The following is a 20,416-nucleotide window of genomic DNA, read 5'->3' on the forward strand; positions in this document are numbered from 1 at the left end:
TGTTGGAGGCTGGCACCTGGCCAGGTGGACCAACTCACTTGCCCTCGCATCCCCCTCCCCGGCACGGACCCCCCATCCCCCTCCCCGGCACGGACCCCCCCCAACCTCCTCCCCGGCACGGACCCCCCAACCTCCTCCCCGGCACGGACCCCAACCTCCTCCCCGGCACGGACCCCCCATCCCCCTCCCCGGCACGGACCCCCCCCAACCTCCTCCCCGGCACGGACCCCCCCAACCTCCTCCCCGGCACGGACCCCCCTAACCTCCTCCCCGGCACGGACCCCAACCTCCTCCCCGGCACGGACCCCCCATCCCCCTCCCCGGCACGGACCCCCCCCCCAACCTCCTCCCCGGCACAGACCCCCCCAACCTCCTCCCCGGCACGGATCCCCCCAACCTCCTCCCCGGCACGGACCCCAACCTCCTCCCCGGCACGGACCCCTCATCCCCCTCCCCAGCACGGACACCCCCCAACCTCCTCCCCGGCACGGACCCCCCCCAACCTCCTCCCCGGCACGGAACCCCCCCAACCTCCTCCCCGGCACGGAGCCCCCTCCCGGCACTCCCCCGGAGCCCAGCCCACTCTAACCACCCCCCCCGCCGCACACACACACACACAACCCGAGACACACCTCTCCTCACACATTCAGACTGCGGCCACGCCATCGCCTGCCCAGAGCCAACCCCCCAGGCCGTCACTCACCTCCACGCTGGTCGGCGTGAACCTGGAGCACAGGGTCACGCCGATGAAAAAGGAGGTTTGATTTACGTCGACGTGAACGGTCACCACGTCGACGGGACTTCGGCCCATCCGGAAGGGAGAATATCGGCAGGCCGAAAATCGACTGCCTTGCGCAGACCACCGATGCCATTCTCCGATGGCAGCGGCGCCATTAACGCCCCGCCGACTTTTCTCCCTTCGGAGACTCCGGCAACCGGCAGGGGCGGGATTCACGGCGGCCAACGGCCATTCTCCGACCCTCTGGTGGGTCGGAGAATGACGCCCATGAACTTTCAAAACTACAGTCACCTTGACAACCACAGGCAATGATGCCCTTGCCATACTTTGAGGTTGCAGTTGTGGCTGAAGAATTAGCATATTTTAGTCATGGCTTCTTTTGTGAAGGGAAGATGTCTCAAGCACTGGTTGTCGCTGAAGTATGGGCAAGAGAATTGCTCCGTTAGGACCTGTGGCAGATATGGACAGCTGCTGAGAGCTGTTCTTCCATTCCTCCTCCTTCTTCTTCTAACAGAATCCTGCAACTCTGCATGTTCTTTTTTGATGCATTGTATTATTAGATTTTTGATGCATGCAGTTATGCTCAATTTGAAAAAGAGATTGAGGCCTACCAAGTCACCCATGCTTGGAAGCAACCTATTTCAGCTCAAACTTTTAAATGACTAAAAAGGGACTCTAGTTTCATCAGACAACTTCTTGTAAACTATTAAAACTTTAACCAAATATAGGAAAACTCCAAAAATGTGTACAATTGCACGAGCAGCCAGACAAAATAATACAGCAACTATGAGTAGTTAATGATCCCTATAAGAATCATAGAATCATAGAATTTATAGTGCAGAAGGAGGCCATTCGGCCCATCGAGTCTGCACTGGCTCTTGGAAAGAGCACCCTACCCAAGGTCAACACCTTCACCCTATCCCCATAACCCAGTAACCCCACCCAACACTAAGGGCAATTTTGGACACTAAAGGCAATTTATCATGGCCAATCCACCTAACCCGCACATCTTTGGACTGTGGGAGGAAACCGGAGCACCCGGAGGAAACCCATGCACACACGGGAGGATGTGCAGACTCCGCACAGACAGTGACCCAAGACGGAATCAAACCTGGGACCCTGGAGCTATGAAGCAAGTGTGCTATCCACAATGCTACCGTGCTGCCCCCATAAGTGTCACTAGTCGAGGTTTCTTCACGTGCTAATGTTAGCTGTATGAGGTAAGGTTGACTGGAGTGTGGAGTTTGAAAATTGGAGCATTGATGTCAATCTAGTGTTTCACAATTGACATCATAGTCTTCCTGCTCCGCATGCTACAGGAAGTTGTGGGTGCAGGTACCGTAATAGAGTCCAATGTACTTTCTGTGGTGATATGTATATGCACAGTAATGTATATAGTTATCTGTATGCCCTCCGACCAGCAGGTAGCGATAGAGATCCACCATGTGACTCCAGAGATCCAGCAGTTCGTAGTAAGTCACATCAAAGGACAGTCGCATTAGAAGTAGCTCCAGGAGAATTCACTTATCGTTACCGTTTGTATTATTGTTCTTTAGTTATCTTTCTACGTGTTGATTTTGTCAATAAACTATCTTACTAGTAAAGAACTAGATGGTCTGTGTGCATCTTTACAATGGCCACACAACATAACACTTTCCATCTCAACCACCATTTCTAAAGGTCAGGAGACTATGCATGCAGTGCCTAAAAAAGGGTGCTACTCAGTGGAATATCTTCCCTGAAATGCTGTACTTACAATCCAAAAGCACAGGGCGAATATGCTGGTGAAAAGGTCCATAGATATCACAAGTAGAAAATAGTCCATTTTGCCGAATCAGTCCATTTTTCTTTTTACTTCCCACACAAGCAAATAGTGCTTATCTTGTTCTGCTCTGTTCTTTTTCTTCATCCATTTCTTCAATGTTAATTAAAAATGTTAACATATGTTCTGCCCCAATCAATAAGGTTGTGTAATGATGTTCATCCTATACTCGGTTCTAAGTCCCCTTTTCTTTTTTTAAATTAAGGGGCAATTTAGCGTGGCCAATCCGCCCACCCTGCACATCTTTGAGTTGACACGGGGAGAATGCGCAAACTCCACACGGAGAGTGACCCGGGCCGGGATTGAACCTCGGTCCACGGATCCTTCAGGCATGCAGTGCTTTTCAATTTTTATCCTCAAATAATGGGAATATTCTTTTCCAATCTATCCTGTGTATTCTTTCATAATTTTACCAACTTCAATCAGATCGTCCGGTAACCTGTACTGTTCTAACAAAAGAGCGGATTTTAGAGCTGGGTGTCATCAATGTACTTGTGTAAGCTGACCTAAATGACATTGACAAGTGACCGCATGCAAGTGAGGAAGAGAAAAGGCCAAGGATAGATCCTCAGAGAACCTAGAGGTCAATGAATTGTGTGCTGGGAAGAGAAACCGTTTGCTGTGGGTGCCACATTCAGATAGATCAGAAAGTGAGGGAAATCTCATGGAGCTTCCCTAACATTCTGAAAATTTAATTCCCCTGAAATCATGTATGATTGTTAAATTATGAATAACCTTCAGTCTCTTCAGTGACTGAAATCTAATAATACAACGGTTATTTTTCTGAAGTCGTCTAATATGTTGTGGGCAGCACTTGTGTGTATTATATGCCGACAATGCGCTGCCTACATATTAGTAATGGCAGAAAAAGAACTGTCCCAAACCAAGTGTAAAGCTTGAACAAATATGAGGAATGTCCTTTTGAGACTCCCTTTACAAAAATGAGAAGGCCTATACACTGCTGCATTGGGCCCAGCCCTTAAAGGGACTACTGAAGCCCTTTGACAATGGGAAGTTTAAAAATATATGGCTCTGAATGATGAGCTTGGGGGTGCAGATGGGCTCCTCTCATATTCATTGCAGCTAACAGCTTTCAACGTGGCCTTTCCTAAACTCCTCCTCTTCCTTAGCATACCCCACTCCTTAATCATTTCTCTGCCATTCCTGAGTGCCACGTTCCCTCGTAAGTGCACAAATCTCTCCTCCCAGAGACCCACTGTCAGGGTTGCAGTGGCCCAACTTTAAAATACTCTTCACTGGTGAGTTGCTTGGAGACATCCAGTGATGCTCAGGGCCACTGGTGTAACATCTAGGTTAATGTTTTGAAAGTGTATTAAAATGGAAAGCTGGGCAAATGATTCACCATCTCTTCATATTGATGTTATTTTTGAATCATACAACTCAGTATCATCGTTTGCCATAAGCCTACTCAAGCATGTTGGCCATTCCTGCTTACCTGTGTGTTCATGTGCTAGGTTGCAAGCTTTCCGGAATCGAATTCCACTAGGGGTGAGATAGTAGATGAGGTCATAATGATGCTGGAACGTTTTAAAGCGTTCACTGGCAAGGAATCCGAGTTCATAGACAGCCTGGATGTACGAGTTATTACTGGAAAGTGGAAACAGAATTCAGAAAAGAGAACTGTTGAACTTCCATTTGGTCAATAGTTCTTATGGCACATCCTGACGTTGAAATATTGGCATTAATATTAATGTATCATATTTGAAACAGACTTGCTATCATAAAGATAGTAGTGAAATTCACTGAGTGACAGCTGTGTTCAATTGGTCGCACTTTCGTCTTTGAGGCATCCTGAGTTTGTGAAAAGTGTTACTTATTTTTCTTAACTGTTCATTCATCTCGTTCCTCATCTTGGGATCTTGTGTAAATTGATTACTATCTTTGAAGTGAGCACTTTTCAACTGTAATTCATTGGAGGTGATTTTGAATTTGGTATTAAGTTGCACCATTCACAGGGAACACAGACTGGAAAATCCAAAGGCTGAGAAAACATGGGCCTTTCGGCAGTGCCACTAAAACCACCTGAATACAAGATTACCCCTCATATGGATGTTAGTTCTTTCTTTCTAGAAAGTCGAGTGGTTCATGTTCCTCTCATGAGACTTTCCAGAAACCCCTTCTTTGCCACAACCTGACCATCTGATCTACTGCTGGCACCTCCTCTGCTCACAGCCCCTCTGGGCAGGAAGTGGACTGGCTGCATTGAAATGAACCCTAAAGTTAAAGAATACAGGGCCTGAAACTTAATCTAGGAAGTGAATTTTGCTGCATGCTGCACCCTATTAAGGTTGAAACCAGCTCCAGGTTAGAATCACAGCGAGAGAAACTCCCTAAATTATGGTTAAAATCTAAACAAAGCACCAATGGAAGAGTAGGGCGGATCGACATTAGATTTATCTTCTACACACGGGAGAGATTTATTCACGTTGTGCCATGTTCAAATACCTAATCTGTTCACTCCCCCATGCTTGGCTGTACTGTATTTCTTTCTCCAGTCCTCAGTTCCAGTCAGTCAGTCTTTGTTTGTTTCTTTCTCAATGCGTCACTTCAAAACTGCCTCTCACTTGCTCCTGATCATCTAGAGTTTCCATATTTTTAAAATTGAACTTTTCACACTGTATTCCCATTTCAATGTCATCACATTAAAGTACTCCCTTCATACAATTATCGGGGACCTACTGTTCTCAACTGTAGCCTTCCCCACTGCAATCAGCCCCTCTTGATTTCCGGCCATAAATATGCCATGCCCACCACAGTCATCCAAAGTTCTATTCTGTTCACTGAATAGGTTAATTCAAGTGCATAATTGCCAACTAAAAAAAACTCGCAAAAACTAGGGTGGAATCCTGAGCCCACACTCGCCACCTGCGGGATCGGCAGTGAGGGCAGAAGATCTCACAAGAATCGGGAAACTCTTTCTGCCTCCATGGATTCTCCATGCCACTCAGTGTAACTGCTGATAGGATGTGTGTCTGTGGTGATTGTCACTTTAGATGGAAAGATGCACTCCTGGAGACGTCTTCAGTCGAACTAAAGATCTGGAAGCATGCAGCTAGTGAAGCAGTCTTGTAGATAAAGTTCTTTTATTCAACTAAGGAAACTTCCGGGACTATATCTTTCCAGTGCCTTTATCCTGTTCAGCCATATTCAAGCAATTGAAACTAGTACTCATCTTGTACAACCCAGTTAAAGCTGGCATTTTTATCTCGCCCTCAGATTTCATGTTGACACTGTTCCTTCCCATACAGTTAATTAACACTAGAATCTATCTTCCCCCATCCAAACTACTGCAGCCAGCTTATCCCCTGTTCTCCCCAAATTACTGTTTTCAGTTTCTGCCTCCTTCCACCGCCTTCTTTTTCTTCTTCCTGATTGATATATCCCCTTCTCGTTATTATCTTCCATTTTTCTCCCCTTTATTTGCACCTTCCCTTTCTGAATCACTACTGCCCAGAAGGAAAGAACAGTTTGCACCGGTATTCCTATTTCCCCGTTTTACTGTGTTTTTCCTTTTGGGTGGGGTGATGATAGCGTTGTGGTAATGTTACTCGGCAAGTAATCCAGCAGTCCAGGCTAATGCTGTAAAGATTTTGCTTCAAATCTCACGAGGGTAGCGAGTAGAATTTAAATTTCATCAATTCATAGAATCTGCAATTGAAAGTTCACCTCAGTGAATGGTCATAAAAACCCATTTGGTTCACTAATATCCTTCAGGGAAGGGGATCTACTGTCCTTACTGTTGTGTTGGGCGCTCTGGATCCGTGGAACACATACAGGTCACCAGCACTTCAAGTAGTGCAACACTATTTTATTGAGTCATTAACAGTTTAACATACTCTCACTGTGGGTTAACACGATACTAGCTTTAACTAAAGACCTTTGCCTTGTCCTAACCAGTCGATGCACTCAGCACATGGTGAATGTCTGTGCTGCAGGCTGTGAGCTCTGTCCTACTAGGAAGCTGCAGCTCGAATGAGTGGGAACTCTGATCTTTATAGTGCGTGTGCTCTAACTGGTGATTGGCTGCGGTGTTGTGTGTGTTGATTGGTCCCGCTGTGTGTCCATCAGTGTGTGTGTCTGCATCATGATATACTGGTGTATATTATGACACTTACCCAGCCAGGCCTACACGTGGCATGTGATGTAGTTGACTCTAAACCGCCTGCTAAAATGGCATTTCGAGGGCAATTCGGGAAGGGCAACAAATGCTGGCCTTGCCAACGATGTCCAAATCCCATGAAAGAATTTTTTTTAATGCAATTTATTTCCCCTTTTTGCTGCTAACTATTAAACCCATCACTGCCATACTATCCCCTCTTTTATTGCCAGCTATTTCTCTCTTTCATTGACACCTATTACCACCTGGAGTGCACAGAGGCAGCAGTTAATGTTTTATTCTTTCACGGGATGTGGGCATCGCAGGCTCAACTGTGTCGGTAGTGGCTGGAGTGAATGTTTGTGGAAGTGGGCTGCTTTGTCTGGGATGGTGTCAAGGTTCTTGAGTGTTATTGGAGCTGCATTCATCCAGGAAAGTGGGGAGTATTCCATCACACTCCTGACTTGTGCCTTGTAGATGGCGTACAGGCTTTGGGGAATCAGGAGGTGAGTTACTCATTACAAGATTCCTAGCCTCTGACCTGCTCTTGAAGGTTGCTGATCGGATATGAGGGATGGTGGCTTCAGGGCCTAAAGTGTAATCAAATAACTGAAGAACTGAGACAGGCCTTTTAACCAGCCCACCTTAATTTTTGGCTGACCCTGTGGCCACCTTCAATCTGCTTCCGGGAGCAGAGTGCCCGATTTCATCCTGCACCCGTCCCTCACTAGGAGTTAATATTGTGCCATTCAGGACACTTTCTACTGAAGTGGGTGCAGTGTGCTGGGACTCTACTCGATCTACTCACCTTGGTAGTGAAAACCCAGATCATACTGTCACAGTGAAACACTGATTTATAGCAACTATGCAACCATCATAACCTTAACACCAACTTCAGATGCTCCCTGCCCCATTTCCAACCAAAGTCCTCCCGGAACTCATTCTTGTTTAAATTATTCCCAAGGTACAAAGTCAAACAGGGGTGACAGCAAGAGACGTATTTGAGTTCCAAGGAGAGCGAGCGCTCACGAGAGAGAAAGCAGGAAACATAGAGAGCAAACTGTCTGGAAAAATGTCTATGAGTGATGTTATCATACAAATTTCTGTTTTAATAAAAGTATGAAAATTAAAATAAACAGTTTAATGCCCTTGCCAACAAGCAGAGAGGCATTAGATATCAGCAGGTTAAGTGTTCAGACAACATTGCTCACACTAATGACAAGATTTGAGGGCACTGTAGCACAGTGGTTAGCACTGTTGCCTGACAGCGCCAGGGACCAGGGCTCAATTCTGGCCTTGCTCACTGCCTGTGTGGAGTTTGAATGTTCTCCCCGTGCCAGCGTGGGTTTCCTCCGGGTGCTCCGGTTTCCTCCCACAGTCCAAAGATGTATGGGGTAGGTGGATTGGCCATGCTAAATTGCCCCTTAGTGTCCAGGGATGTGAAGGTTAGGTTATGGGGTTGCAGGGGTAGGGTGGGACATGGATCGGTGCAGACTCGATGGGCTGAACGGCCTCCATCTGCACTGCAGGGATTCTATGATTACAAGAAAGGAAGAAAATATATAGGCAGTGGGAGATTAGGAGACAGTTACAGGAAGGGAGACACTCTTTTTAAAAAATCTGTGAACAACTATCAGTAAAATGAATGCATATAAGGTTACTTTATAAGACTTTCAAGTACTAACCTTTCAAGCTGACAATTGCTGTGAAAACTGAAGGCACATTTCAGAATACTATCCAATGTCATAAGGCTGATATGATGGTAGAGTTCCAAGGAATTCCCTTTTGTGCTGAGCAGCTCCCATTTGTCCTGTGGGGAAAATAAAATTAATTCACAAACCATGCCAAGACACTTTCATTATAGCCTTACTGCAAGCTGGCTTCATTTCACACCAACGCTGTGGACATGATGGCCAAGATTTAATGTGGAGGTGATGGTCCATCCACTGGCTTGAAAGTCGGGGGCGAGCCTGCCTTTGCTGGCCCTGGAAGCCACACCTCTATTTAATGTGTTCAGGCCATTAGTTGCCTGAGATTGTGGCTTCCACACCCCCAGAGGCAGGATGTCCTGCTTCCAGGTTTGACTGACATCTCTTCAGTCCCAGCCACCATAAGTGGTGGCCACACACTGGGACTGCAGCCAGTTCTCCGAAGAGGAGCAGTGATGAAGGCAGGAGAATCAGGTAAGTGGGGAGGGCTGACCAGAGTCAGTCATGTAAGCACTGACAAGTTGGGGGAGGGGGGGGGGTGCGTGGGGTTGGTGGTGATTGGAAGGACAGAAGAGGAGGAGTGAATTAACAGGGCTAGCCTTTCCGCTTGGGGGCCCTCCTATTGGGGGCCCTCTGTGAGGCACAGGATTTCCAAACAGGTAGAAATCCCACCCTGAACCCACAGTCAAACTGCCTGGATATGCCTGGTGAACGTGCCACATGATGCGGTCGGTCCCTTCCAATGCTTCACTTAAGGGCCTCAGTTGGCCCAAGGGCAGACAGACAATCAAGCATAATTGCAGTGAAAGTGGACAGGCAGTAAGCACAACACCCACACCATGCCATCCAATGTTCTGCCTTCCCCTTGCCTGCCAGCCTGTTCCCTTGCTGAGGCGTTGGGGCTGGGGGGAGGAGGGGTGGTTGGGGGGCAGAATTTAATTCTCCTTATGTGGTTTGGTGTCATACTTGGTTCTATAATGCTCCTTACGTTAAAGGTGCTATATAAATACAAGTCGTTGTTGTAATTCGTTCATTCAAATTGTAGGAATATTTGGCCACAAGAGGGAGTATCTCAAAAGTAAATAACTCACTCCCTGCAAGGAGAAAACCGAAGGAGCTTCAGGGCAAATGTTATGCTTTAGCCCTGGAAGATAGTGAGAGCACCAGGTTTAGTGAGCACACACCTTACAAAAATTAACTTCAAAATCTTTCTCTGTCTTCTTAATCACGATTGTGCTATGCTGACTCATTCTTAACATGACCCCAGCTCACTCGTAGGTCCATCACCGGGAAAGGAGAAAGACAATAGGGACAGGGAGGATAATGGTGTTGATGGTGATGATAAGGATGAAGAGGGTCAAGAAAGAAGGACAATCATCTTCTTGGACTGTGCTGAAGATGATTATGAAAAGAAGAATAACCAGGATGAAGAAGAGTTTAAGCGCACCCATGAATCCGTGGACCGACATTATACCCCATGTTCCCTTTTATAAATCTTCTCTGTACAACCCATTGTTTCACTTGCTTATTCACTCTCTTGGGGCAGTGTGGGGCTGGGGAAGGCAGTGCAAAAATCAGTGTTAGTGAGGAAGTGGCACTGATTGATTCACAGAGCATGACAGAACAGGAGGAGTGGGGTTTAGATGACGCTGTTCATAGAATCATAGAATTTACAATGCAGAAGGAGGCCATTCAGCTCATCGAGTCTGCACCCGCCCTTGGAAAGAGAGTGGCCTACTTAAGGCCACTCTTCCACACTATCCCCTGTAACGCAGTAAACCCACCTAACCTTTTTGGACACTAAGGGCAATTTAGCATGGCCAATCCACCTAACCTGCACATCTTTGGATTGTGGGAGGAAACCGGAACACCCAAAGGAAACCCACGTAGATGTTGTGTCACCATCCCAAAGGAGGAAGACCGCCATGACTTTGGAGGTGTAGGACACGTCAGTTTGCGAGAATGTGCAGCAACTGATGGATGTGACTTTTAACTCTAAAGCTCCCATATCATTTAATTAAATTGAAAGTTTAGTTTCAAATTGTGGGTGGGAATTGCCCAGAATGTCTCTTCCAGTGCCAGTGTCACTTTGGCACATGAACAGGGCTTCAGTCCGCCAAATGTAAGAAAATTTGCAAGGGAATTTGCGTCATGGGCACTTTTATACTGAGAAATTAAAGAAATGGCCCAAACTCATTTTGCATAAGAACTTAATGAACAAATAAAAAGAAGAAACTTTCATTCTGTCCATCCAGCCTGGTTTCAATTGCAGGCCTCAGGGTGTGGAAGGTTGGCATGCTTACTCACGGCAATAACCAGGGATTTCCACAGAGCACCCTTGTCAGAACATCACAATCTAGGCGTTATAATCAGAAACCTCGTAAAAAACATACCATCATAATCTTGGTAGACTCTGCAATCTCCTGCACGTACGATTTCAATATATCATAGTGGAATCCAGGTGTCAAGAGTCGCCGATGGCGATACCACTTCTGGCCACTGTTTATTAATAAACCATCACCTGAAATTCAGAGCCTCACATTTAACCACAGAGCTATATTGCCAATGAAATTGTTAGCCTTTTTCTGCCATTTTGTAAATAGCTGGATGGTTAATTTAGAAAAAAGCAAACATGAATACATTTGGATGATTTCGTTCAGAAGCATATTGCACAGAGTTGAAGTAAACCATGGAATTTAGGAAGATCCCAGATTTGATTCTCTAATTTAAATCAAATCTGCCAGGGTGGCAGGAAAATTGTTCAATGGATCTCGGAGTCGCTGGGATGAATAAAATTTAGGAGTTTTATTCCTGATTGCTACCCTGTGCTACTTTCTGGAAAGTGTAACTGTGTGGGTCTTGGCTAAGTACAGTACGGTGCATGGCTGTGATGGCCCTTTGGTCAAATAGCCTGCTCACATCCACTACCTCGGCTCAGACACGATAAATGACCATTTATGGTGCAGGCTAGTGGTAACTGGCTGACACTCATGGAGCAATAACCCAATACCGGGCAGCGCGGTAGCACAGTGGTTAGCACTGTTGCTTCACAGCTCCAGGGTCCCAAGTTCGATTCCCGGCTTGGGTCACTGTCTGTGCGGAGTCTGCACGTTCTCCCTGTGTCTGCGTGGGTTTCCTCCGGGTGCTCCAGTTTCCTCCCACAAGTCCCGAAAGACGTAATGTTAGGTAATTTGGACATTCTGAATTCACCCTCAACATACCCGAACAGGGGCCGGAATATGGCGACTAGGGGCTTTTCACAGTAACTTCATTGCAGCGTTAATGTAAGCCTACTTGTGACAATAAAGATTATTATATTATTATTATTATGGATGAATTACCTTCGTTAAGAGTGGATGAGAGAAATGGACCATAAAGCTAAATCGGTTTGGAATTCATGAGCACTATCCTGAACCGCGACTAAGTGTTTCTGCCAGCCGGAAAACCAGATTGATTCCCACTGAGACTAGGAGCAACCCCAACATGCCCAATTATGGCACTTGGAATTTTTACTGTAACAGAATCAGCTTTTCCATGCCATTCCATGGCACACCGGGTCAGTGCTGCAACTGAGAGCAGCAAGACTTAATCTTTCTGACAGGTCCTGCACCTAGAAAGTGGAGGGTCAGCCCCCACAGTTGCACTTTCTAGAAAGCACTTGAGAACAAAGGGGCAGACTCATAAAAAACTACGGTAGGAAGACACCTACTCCCCTGAGTTAATGGATCCCTGCAGAGCTATAAAAATAAACAACCTGATTCTTCCCTTTAAAACTGCGTCAATCTGTCAACAGAAAGCTAGCATGCAATGAGGCATGAAATTGAATGTAAACAATATGGATCAAAGCTTTCAGCGTTATAAGCATACACACAGATATCTATACTTTAATGGGCAATGAAATTGAATGTGTGGAAACCACTTCAAAGTTTTCCATCATTTTCATCTCACAGACCTTGGTCGGGATTCACCCCTACCCGGCGGGGCAGGGGGTCCCGGCAGGACGGAGTGGCTTGAACCACTCCGGCGTTGGGCCGCCCCAAAGGTGCGGAATCCTCCGCACCTTCAGGGGCTAAGCCTGCCCCGGAGTGGTTGGCGCCCCGCCGGCCAGCAGGAAAGGGGCCTGGCACCATGCCAACCGACGCCAAAGGGCCTCCAACGGCCGGCGCGAGTCGTCGCATGCGCGGAAGCGCCAGCACGTGCTGGCGCCATTCACGCGCATGCGCAGAGGGATTCGCTTCCGCACCGGGAATGGCGGAAGACCACAGCCTCCGGTGCGGAACAATAGAGTGCCCCCACAGGCCCGCTGAAGGAATCTTTTAATTTATAGGGATCTTAACCTGTCGAACTACGCCAAGTTTGGGGGAAGCTTAGTTGATGAATCAAGTCCTGGCGCAATACGACAAGTTGTAAGATTTGTACTATTTGTAGTCTGTGTTAAGTTGTTCGATTCCTTGTATTATTCGACTGTGTATAGTTGAAGAAATTTATATCATCTCTGCTACTCGGTTATCAGTAGCACTTTGCGAATACTGGAACTCAGCAGAAATTTGCAGTATAAACTTCTCAGGTGCCAAAAAAGAATTGTTTTATTTGTAGTCGCTTGATTACAATTTGAAAATCATTTAAAAGGCAATTCGTAGACAATTCGAAGCTTTCAGAGAATTACAGACATTATCTTTCTTTGCTTAGGCAGACAGCTCGAAAGTACTTTTAAAAGGTCAAAGTCTGGCAATGAAACATAAAGAGAGAGAGAAAGCTAATCTTCAGCTAAACTCAAACTCAAAGTCAAAAGTGGACTAACGTCACTGACACAGACTGTTAGGCTGACAGAACCCCCAAAGACAACTTCAAAATGGAGACTAGAATCAAAGGCAAAAAACACTAAACTAACAGAAAGACAACAGAAAGACATCTCCTCAACACACCCCCCCAAAGACAATATACTACAGACAACACACTAAAATGGCGGGCGGAAACTTTTCAGTTATACACTTTCATATCTGTCTTAAGTCATCTAATCACACCCCAATATAATCCTAATTGGTTTGGGTTAGACTCAAACACATTTGATTTGATGACAAGCCGTCCATCTTCAATGTGCAACATTAGCTTTTTTGACTTAGCTGTTATCTGCATTGTGAACAATGGTGCCTTCATGTTGCTATGGTATTCAGTCCTTGTCCTTGACAATTAGGAAAAGCAGTGTCAAATTATCTTGCAACTGTGCTGTTTTAATGTCACACTGACTTTGAAAATATGCATTTGCCAGAACAACGGACCTCAGAAAAAGTGAATTATGCTGTATAAGTGGGTATTTAAAACTGGGGCTTAATATTTATGCTGAAACAGCTATCTTTTATCGGTGGGCCCCGATCACGGGCCAGGACACCATGGGGGCACCTCCCGGGGCCAGATCCCCCCGTGCACCCCCAAGTACCCCGGAGCCCGCCTGCGATGCCAGGTCCCGCCGGTCAGGGACTTACTCTAATTTACGCCGGCGGGACTGCCAACAGACGGGCGGGACTTCGGCCCATTGCGGGCTGGAGATTTTGGGCAGCCCTGGCGCCCATTGAGTCAATCCGGGCCCCACCATTCTCCGAGGCGGGCGGCGCGACTCACGCCAGGCCGGTTTTTGGGGGGTGGGGGAATTGGGAGGACTGCGGGGAAGGGATTCACGCCGACCCCCGGCGATTCTCCCGCCCCTTGAAACTTGGCATACTGACAGACATTTTAAAGGATTTAGGGGTACAGATGAGAACACTTTCACTTTATTATGAGGGATGTGTATCTCTGAGATACTAAGTGACCGTTTAAATGGTATGGCGGTAGAGAAAAGAACACTTTCACTTCATTATGAGAGACATGTATTTTTGAGATACTGAGTGACTGTTTAAATGTATTAGGATACAGATGGAGACACTTTCACTTTATTATGAGAAAACTTTAATTCTCATATATTTACTGACTGTTTAATGGGTTTAAAAGCTGCAGTTGGATAGAGCAACCAAAAAAGCCTGATCCCAGGGAAGACCCATGATCTAAGCCCCTTCAGCCCAGCACAAGCCCTCTTGGCCCTCACCTCCCATGAAGGACTCCCCTGGCATCCTGATGGCAATTGTTGAGAGGGTACTTACTACTTTGCCACCCTTCGGACTGCAAACCATCAGGTCCACATTCCTCAGTATTTGCACTAATTCATACCAGTGGGAACTTTGGCTGGGTGGGGGTGGGGGGGTGTTGGAGCACCCAGCTGGCTTGTAAATGGTGCGTGCTTCCCGTGAATGACATCAAAAATGGCTCTCATGAGCTATTTGGCATGGTCCCGCCAGGTCAGGGCGGGATGCCAAGGCGGGACATCGGGAAACGGTTGTGACTAGCGGGGTGGGCATAGAGACTCACAACTGATTTGCCGCTTGGCGCAAATCCCAATTTTGGCCCAACGCGCTATTCTGAGGCTAATCGTGAATCCTAGGCATGATTCTGTGATCTTAAGGCTAAGTGTTGACGGCCTCAGGATGAGCAATTCTGGCCCCTACAGGGGGCCAGCACAACACTAGAGTGGTTCAGGCCACTCCAGCTGCTGATCCCGGCATCAAATGGGCGCCGCGGGATCCGTGCATGCGCAGTGGCATCGGCGCCAACTCGCGCATGCGCAGTGGCTTCCTTCAATGCGCCGGCCCCGCGCAACATGGCGCAGGACTACACAGGCCGGCGCGGAAGAAAGGAAGCCCCCAGCCAGAGAGGCCGGCCCACCGATCGGTGGGCCCCGATCGTGGGCCCGGCCACATCGGAGACCCCCCGGGGTCAGACCACCCCCGCCCACCCCCCCACAGGCCGCCGCCCGACCCTTCCACGCCGAGTCCTGCGTCCCGCCGGCGCCGTCCACACCTGCTCTCAGCCGGCGGGACTCGGGTTTTTTACGACGGCCGCTCGGCCCATCCCGGGCCGAGATTCGGCGGGCCAGCTGTGTAGAGCGGCCCCCGACCGGCGCTGCATCAACCACGCCGGCGCCAAAAGCTCCGATTCTCCGCAGAGCGGAGAATCACATGCCGGCGGCGTGGCATGATTCGCGCCGGTCGCGGGGATTCTCCGGCCCGGTCCCGGGCTGAGAGACTCCCGCCCCCTGCATCTAGTGGGTGGACCTGGAGGGTCCAAGCCTATGTGTCTTTGTACTTGCTTTCATATATATCAAAAGAATCGTAAAGGCAGATGATTCACTTTCTGACAAGTGAAAAACTCTGTGGGAAATGTTCAATAAAGACCAGCTAAATAGTATTAGATATTAGTTACAGTTCACAAGAAATGTGCTTAATCCCACCCATCCAATGGAAACTGATTGAGCAGCCAAATAAAATTTACTGTCCCATGTCCTGCTTTACTTCAACCTGTTCTTTGGAGCAACAATTACGCCCACCTAAAACCAGTGGGGTCCTTCAATAAATATGCCGTTTGAGGCTCGACTGGCAGTTTAAGAGGGGAAGCAGACGTGATTTTCCAACCAGCTGAAACTAGTGGAAAGAGGAGCCGGACCACCAATCTGCTTCCTGCAATTTGGGGAGACAGCTGACCAGGGCAGGCAGATAAGGATCAAGTTAAAATCTCCCAGGCCTCAGGCTGCTGAGATCAAAGGAGTTTTAGTGTTTTTCTTGGATGCCGCACAGCTGATTTCTGCTCCGGTGAAAATTGGGGCTATGATATACTAAATCAATCAAATAATATAGTGCAAATGGTGCTGAAACATAACAAACCCACAAAAGTATGGAAAAGAAGAAAAATACTTCTCAAAATAGGCAAGCTGTGCTATCTATTTAGAAACTAAAAATATTTTTCTATGTACTTTATTGCATAAAAAGTACTCAACACAGCTGCTGCAATTGCTAATAAACATTGACACAATGCTCTGCAGTGGTGTGGTGAATCGGGTTCAGATTACATACCGATCCAAGGAAGCATAAACCGGTAGGCCACATCATCTTTTGGTTCTGTAAAATATATACATTAATATACAAAATATAATTCTGTAAACACGATTCAAGTTCAATAACTTGTTCATTACTGCATTATTCAGTCTCATTACATTCTAAAAAGTATGATAGACCATTCGGCCCCTCGAGCTTATTCCTTCATTCAACTAGACCATGGCTGATGGTGTATCTCAATGCCATTTTCCTGTGGTATCCCTGTACCCTTTGATGTCATTGGTATCTAGATTAGATAGATAGGTTAGATAGATTGATAGATTGACATTTACTGTCACATGTACCGAAGTACAGTGAAAAGTATTTTTCTGAAGCCAAGGGAACATACACAGTACGTACATAGTAGACAAAAGAATAATCGACAGAGTACATTGACAAATGGTACATCAACAAATGGTGATTGGAAATCTGTTGATCTCTGTCTTGAACATACACAATGCCTGAGCATCTTCAGCCCTCCAAAGTTGAGCATTCCAAAGATTCACTTTGCTCTGAGTGAAGAAATTCCTCCTCATCTCAGCCCTTATTGACTTGTCCCATTTAACTTAACAAATGTAAAAATGGGTTATGGTCACTCAAGTTCCTGAATAGTGCTGCCTGTAACAACCTTTCGAACTGGGCGCATCTTACCAGGTTATCAAACTTGTTTGAACAAAAACATTTACAGAGTAAAAGTCACCTGATTTGATTTACAATCAAATGGTCTTCAGAGGTAACCCAGTACCGGCTAACCTTGTTGGTGCTGCTTCACGTTGATTTGATATTTTCACTAAATAGCCAATAATTGCCCAAAATTACTTACCACATTTGTGAATGAACACCCTTTCATCCTGTAAAGGTTTTGTATCCAGCTTCAAAGTATGTAACCTTATATTTTCTTGCATTGAAACCTATTCATTATCCACTAATTCATCTGTTTAATGGATCTTTTTGCATTTTATTATGTATCTTTTCATCAATTGTTGTTGACTGATACCAGCGACTTTTAAATATTACAGGTAATATGCTCCCTTTGTATCTTTTGTGAATCCTAAGAAATTGTTAAGGTAGCTGGTCCCTTGAGGGTGAATAACTTCAGCCCTCTAATTCTACTTTCCCAGAGGCAGCTGGTTTTTGGAATGAGTGATTATTCTGTATTTTACCTTTATAAGAAAGTTAAATTAATGGGGTAGGTTCAGGCATGCAAAATAAAGAGGGATATGGATAGCAGGGTGGATTGAGTGAAAAAGTAAGACTGGGCAGGAGATTAATAAGGAAATAATTGTTCAAAGGGAAGGAGCTATGGGTGTGATTTTCCGGCTTCGTTACACTCTCTCTCATGCGTAATGAGGCCAGTGAATAGCTGGAGAAGCCAGAAATGATGGGCGGGATTCTGTTATCCTGAGGCTAAGCATTGACGCCGTCGGAAACGCCGTCGCGCTTCTCGACGGCGTCAACATGGCCCAGGATCAGCAATTCTGGCCCCTACAGGGGGCCAGCACGGCACTGGAGTGAACCACGCTGCTGATCCCGGTGTCAACTGGGCGCTGCGGTGTCCGCGCATACATAGTGGCATGGGCACCAACGCACGCATGCACAGTGGCTCCCTTCTCCGTGCTGGCCCCGACGCAACATGGCTAAAGGGACTGGTGCGTAAGAAAGGAGGCCCCCAGCCCGAGAGGCCGGCCCGCTGATCGGTGGGCCCCGATCGCGGGCCATGCCACAACGGAGGCCCAACGGAGGTCCTCCCCGGGGGTCGATCGCCCCCTACCCCTACAGGCCTCCCCCGGACCCTTCCATGCTGGGTTCCCGCCGGCTGAGAGCAGATTGGAACGGCGGCAGCGGGACTCGGGTTTTTTGTAACCGCCGCACAGCCCATCCCGGGCTGAGAATCGGCGAGGGGGCCGCTTGACTGCGCCGTGCCAACCACGGCGGCGCCAATGGTGCCGATTCTCCGTTCTGCATCAGGGTGGCGTTGCGCGATTCGCGCCAGTCGCGGGTATCTCCGGCCCGGCCCCAGGCTGAGAGAATCCCGCCCGAGATCCGTGCCAGGTGCCATACAGTTTGCAATGCAATGGGCCCGCTCCCGTAAGCAAAATTGGGATTTCGCCACAGCATGGCAAGAAAACAATTATCACCACTTAAGCCTCGTTAAGTAACGAGAGCCACCCCATATCCATATTCCACGGCCTCCCGTCATTCAGCAGCCTCCCCAGTAAGTACCCGCGCTGGTGCAGATTAATACTCCTTTTGAAAAACGTAAACATGACGGAAAGGCTTCTGCGGGGAGCCGAGGAGATGAGGAAGCATCTTTCCTCACAGGCAAAGAGCCGGGGATGCTGGAGGGGGGGGGGGGGGGGGGGGGTGGCCGGTATGCTGGGGAGATGGTCAATGGGTCCGAGTGTCAGCCCGCATTGCAGAAGGAAGTGACAGAGGCATCATGATGGTTTTGTGAAAAGGTGTTTAATGTGCTGTACAAACACCACTCCCGATGGTGCTGCTCCCCCCCCCCACCACCCCAGCCCGCACCCCCCTTTCCCATCCCATACCTAAACCCCTCCCCCTGTGCCCTCAGTGGTCCACGACATGCTAGGCCCTCCTAGGTTTACCACTACGTCTTGGTGTTTCCCCAGGATGCACATCAGAGTTGGAGGCAGCCAGCTGCTTACTCCCTTCATTTGGCCTTCAATGTCCCTGACGAGCATCCTCTGGGGCTCTGGGGCCTGAGGGCCCTGGCTCATTTGTCAGTGGCACATGCACAGCCGTGTCACCCTGTCCCGTGTGCTGACTGCGAGACGCAACCTCATCAGAGGGGTGGAACACGGGGGAGCCACTGTCGCCGCCCCATGGGATGGTTCCGGCTTGGCACCCAGCACCCCCTCCTCCCCACCGGTGCCCTTAGGGCCCTAGGGCCCACCTTGGGATGGAGGGGCAGCTGGTTTGAGCTGCAGCAGCCCTTGCACCATCTAGCTTTGCCACCCCTGGTGGGTCCCCATGGTCTGCACAATGGTGTCAACACCCTCAGCGATGCTCCTCAGTGACTGGGCCATGCTCTGCAGTTCCTCGGCAATGCCCACCTGTGAGTGGAACAAGTTTCGCAGCACCTCTGCCATGCCCATCTGAGAGCGGGACATGTCCCGCAGAAACTCATTAAGGTCGGCCTGGTACTGGGTGACATCACCCAGCGAGTCGGGCATCCAGCCGAGACCCTCAGCCATGGCCGTCACCGACTGCGCAATGTCTTGGACACCTTCACTCATGGTGCCGACGTTATGCACCAGGCTTTCCACTGCGGTAGCCACTCATACCACAGTGTTGGCCTCGTATTGCCAGCGACATATCCGACACCCCTAGCCTCTGCGACTCCTCCAAACGGCTATGGATCTGTTGGAGTGATCCCGACATCTCCCTCGGAACACGCAGGCTGGTCCCTATCATCTCCATCAGCTCCGGAGAACCCTGTTCCACAGGCTCAGCATCAGGCTGGGGCCCAGTTGGGACCTGGGATCGTGCAGACCAACTGCTGTCTCGCCTGGGGGCTCCTGCCTCCACCTGATGTGCATCATCAGTGGTGTGATGCTCACCAGATTGTTTCCCAGAAGCCTGTCCACTAATATGCCCCACCGAGGTGTGTGTATCTGCGCTGGTGGGAGGTGGGGATGACAGCTGTGCCGCGACCAAGGTCACATCCTCGGGGCTCTCCTCCGAGGTGTTCTCCTCGGAGTCAGGAGAGAGTGCTGCCCGGGATGGACCGGCTCTGTCGGCTGGAGGACCTGAAGGAGAATTGACATGTTGTCAGTGGAGGGATGGGTCAGTCAGTCAGTAAGGCAATAGCCCCTCACATTTGACAGGTCCTCCAGGTGGATCGTGGTAGTCCCTTAACTCTGCAGCGTCCGACAGCCTCCGCATGGCTGACCGATCTATCCTTGGCCACACCGGTCACCTCCAGGCCCTGCTCCTCGAAGGAGGTGAGGATTCTTATGTCTGGCACTCTGGGCCCTCTCCCGGCAATTATGGAAGATCTTTTCCTGAGGAGAAACAGAGAGGGCATTGGTTCACAGTGGTGGGAGA

The 20,416-nt window shown here is 48.3% G+C and overlaps 1 protein-coding gene across 1 annotated transcript in view; it reads right to left on the reverse strand.

The window, feature by feature from the left end:
- LOC140426363 (cytochrome P450 4B1-like) overlaps positions 1–20,416 on the reverse strand; it is an 85,830-nt gene that overhangs the window by 54,790 nt on the left and 10,624 nt on the right. Inside the window, exons 3-6 of the mRNA XM_072511028.1 lie at positions 16,325–16,369; positions 10,781–10,908; positions 8,364–8,488; positions 4,018–4,169 (exon numbers count right to left, since the gene is read on the reverse strand). Coding sequence (XP_072367129.1) covers positions 4,018–4,169; positions 8,364–8,488; positions 10,781–10,908; positions 16,325–16,369 — 450 coding nt within the window. The remainder of the gene's footprint in view (positions 1–4,017; positions 4,170–8,363; positions 8,489–10,780; positions 10,909–16,324; positions 16,370–20,416) is intronic.

Source organism: Scyliorhinus torazame, chromosome 7 (assembly GCF_047496885.1).
Source record: "Scyliorhinus torazame isolate Kashiwa2021f chromosome 7, sScyTor2.1, whole genome shotgun sequence".
NCBI lineage: Eukaryota > Metazoa > Chordata > Chondrichthyes > Carcharhiniformes > Scyliorhinidae > Scyliorhinus > Scyliorhinus torazame.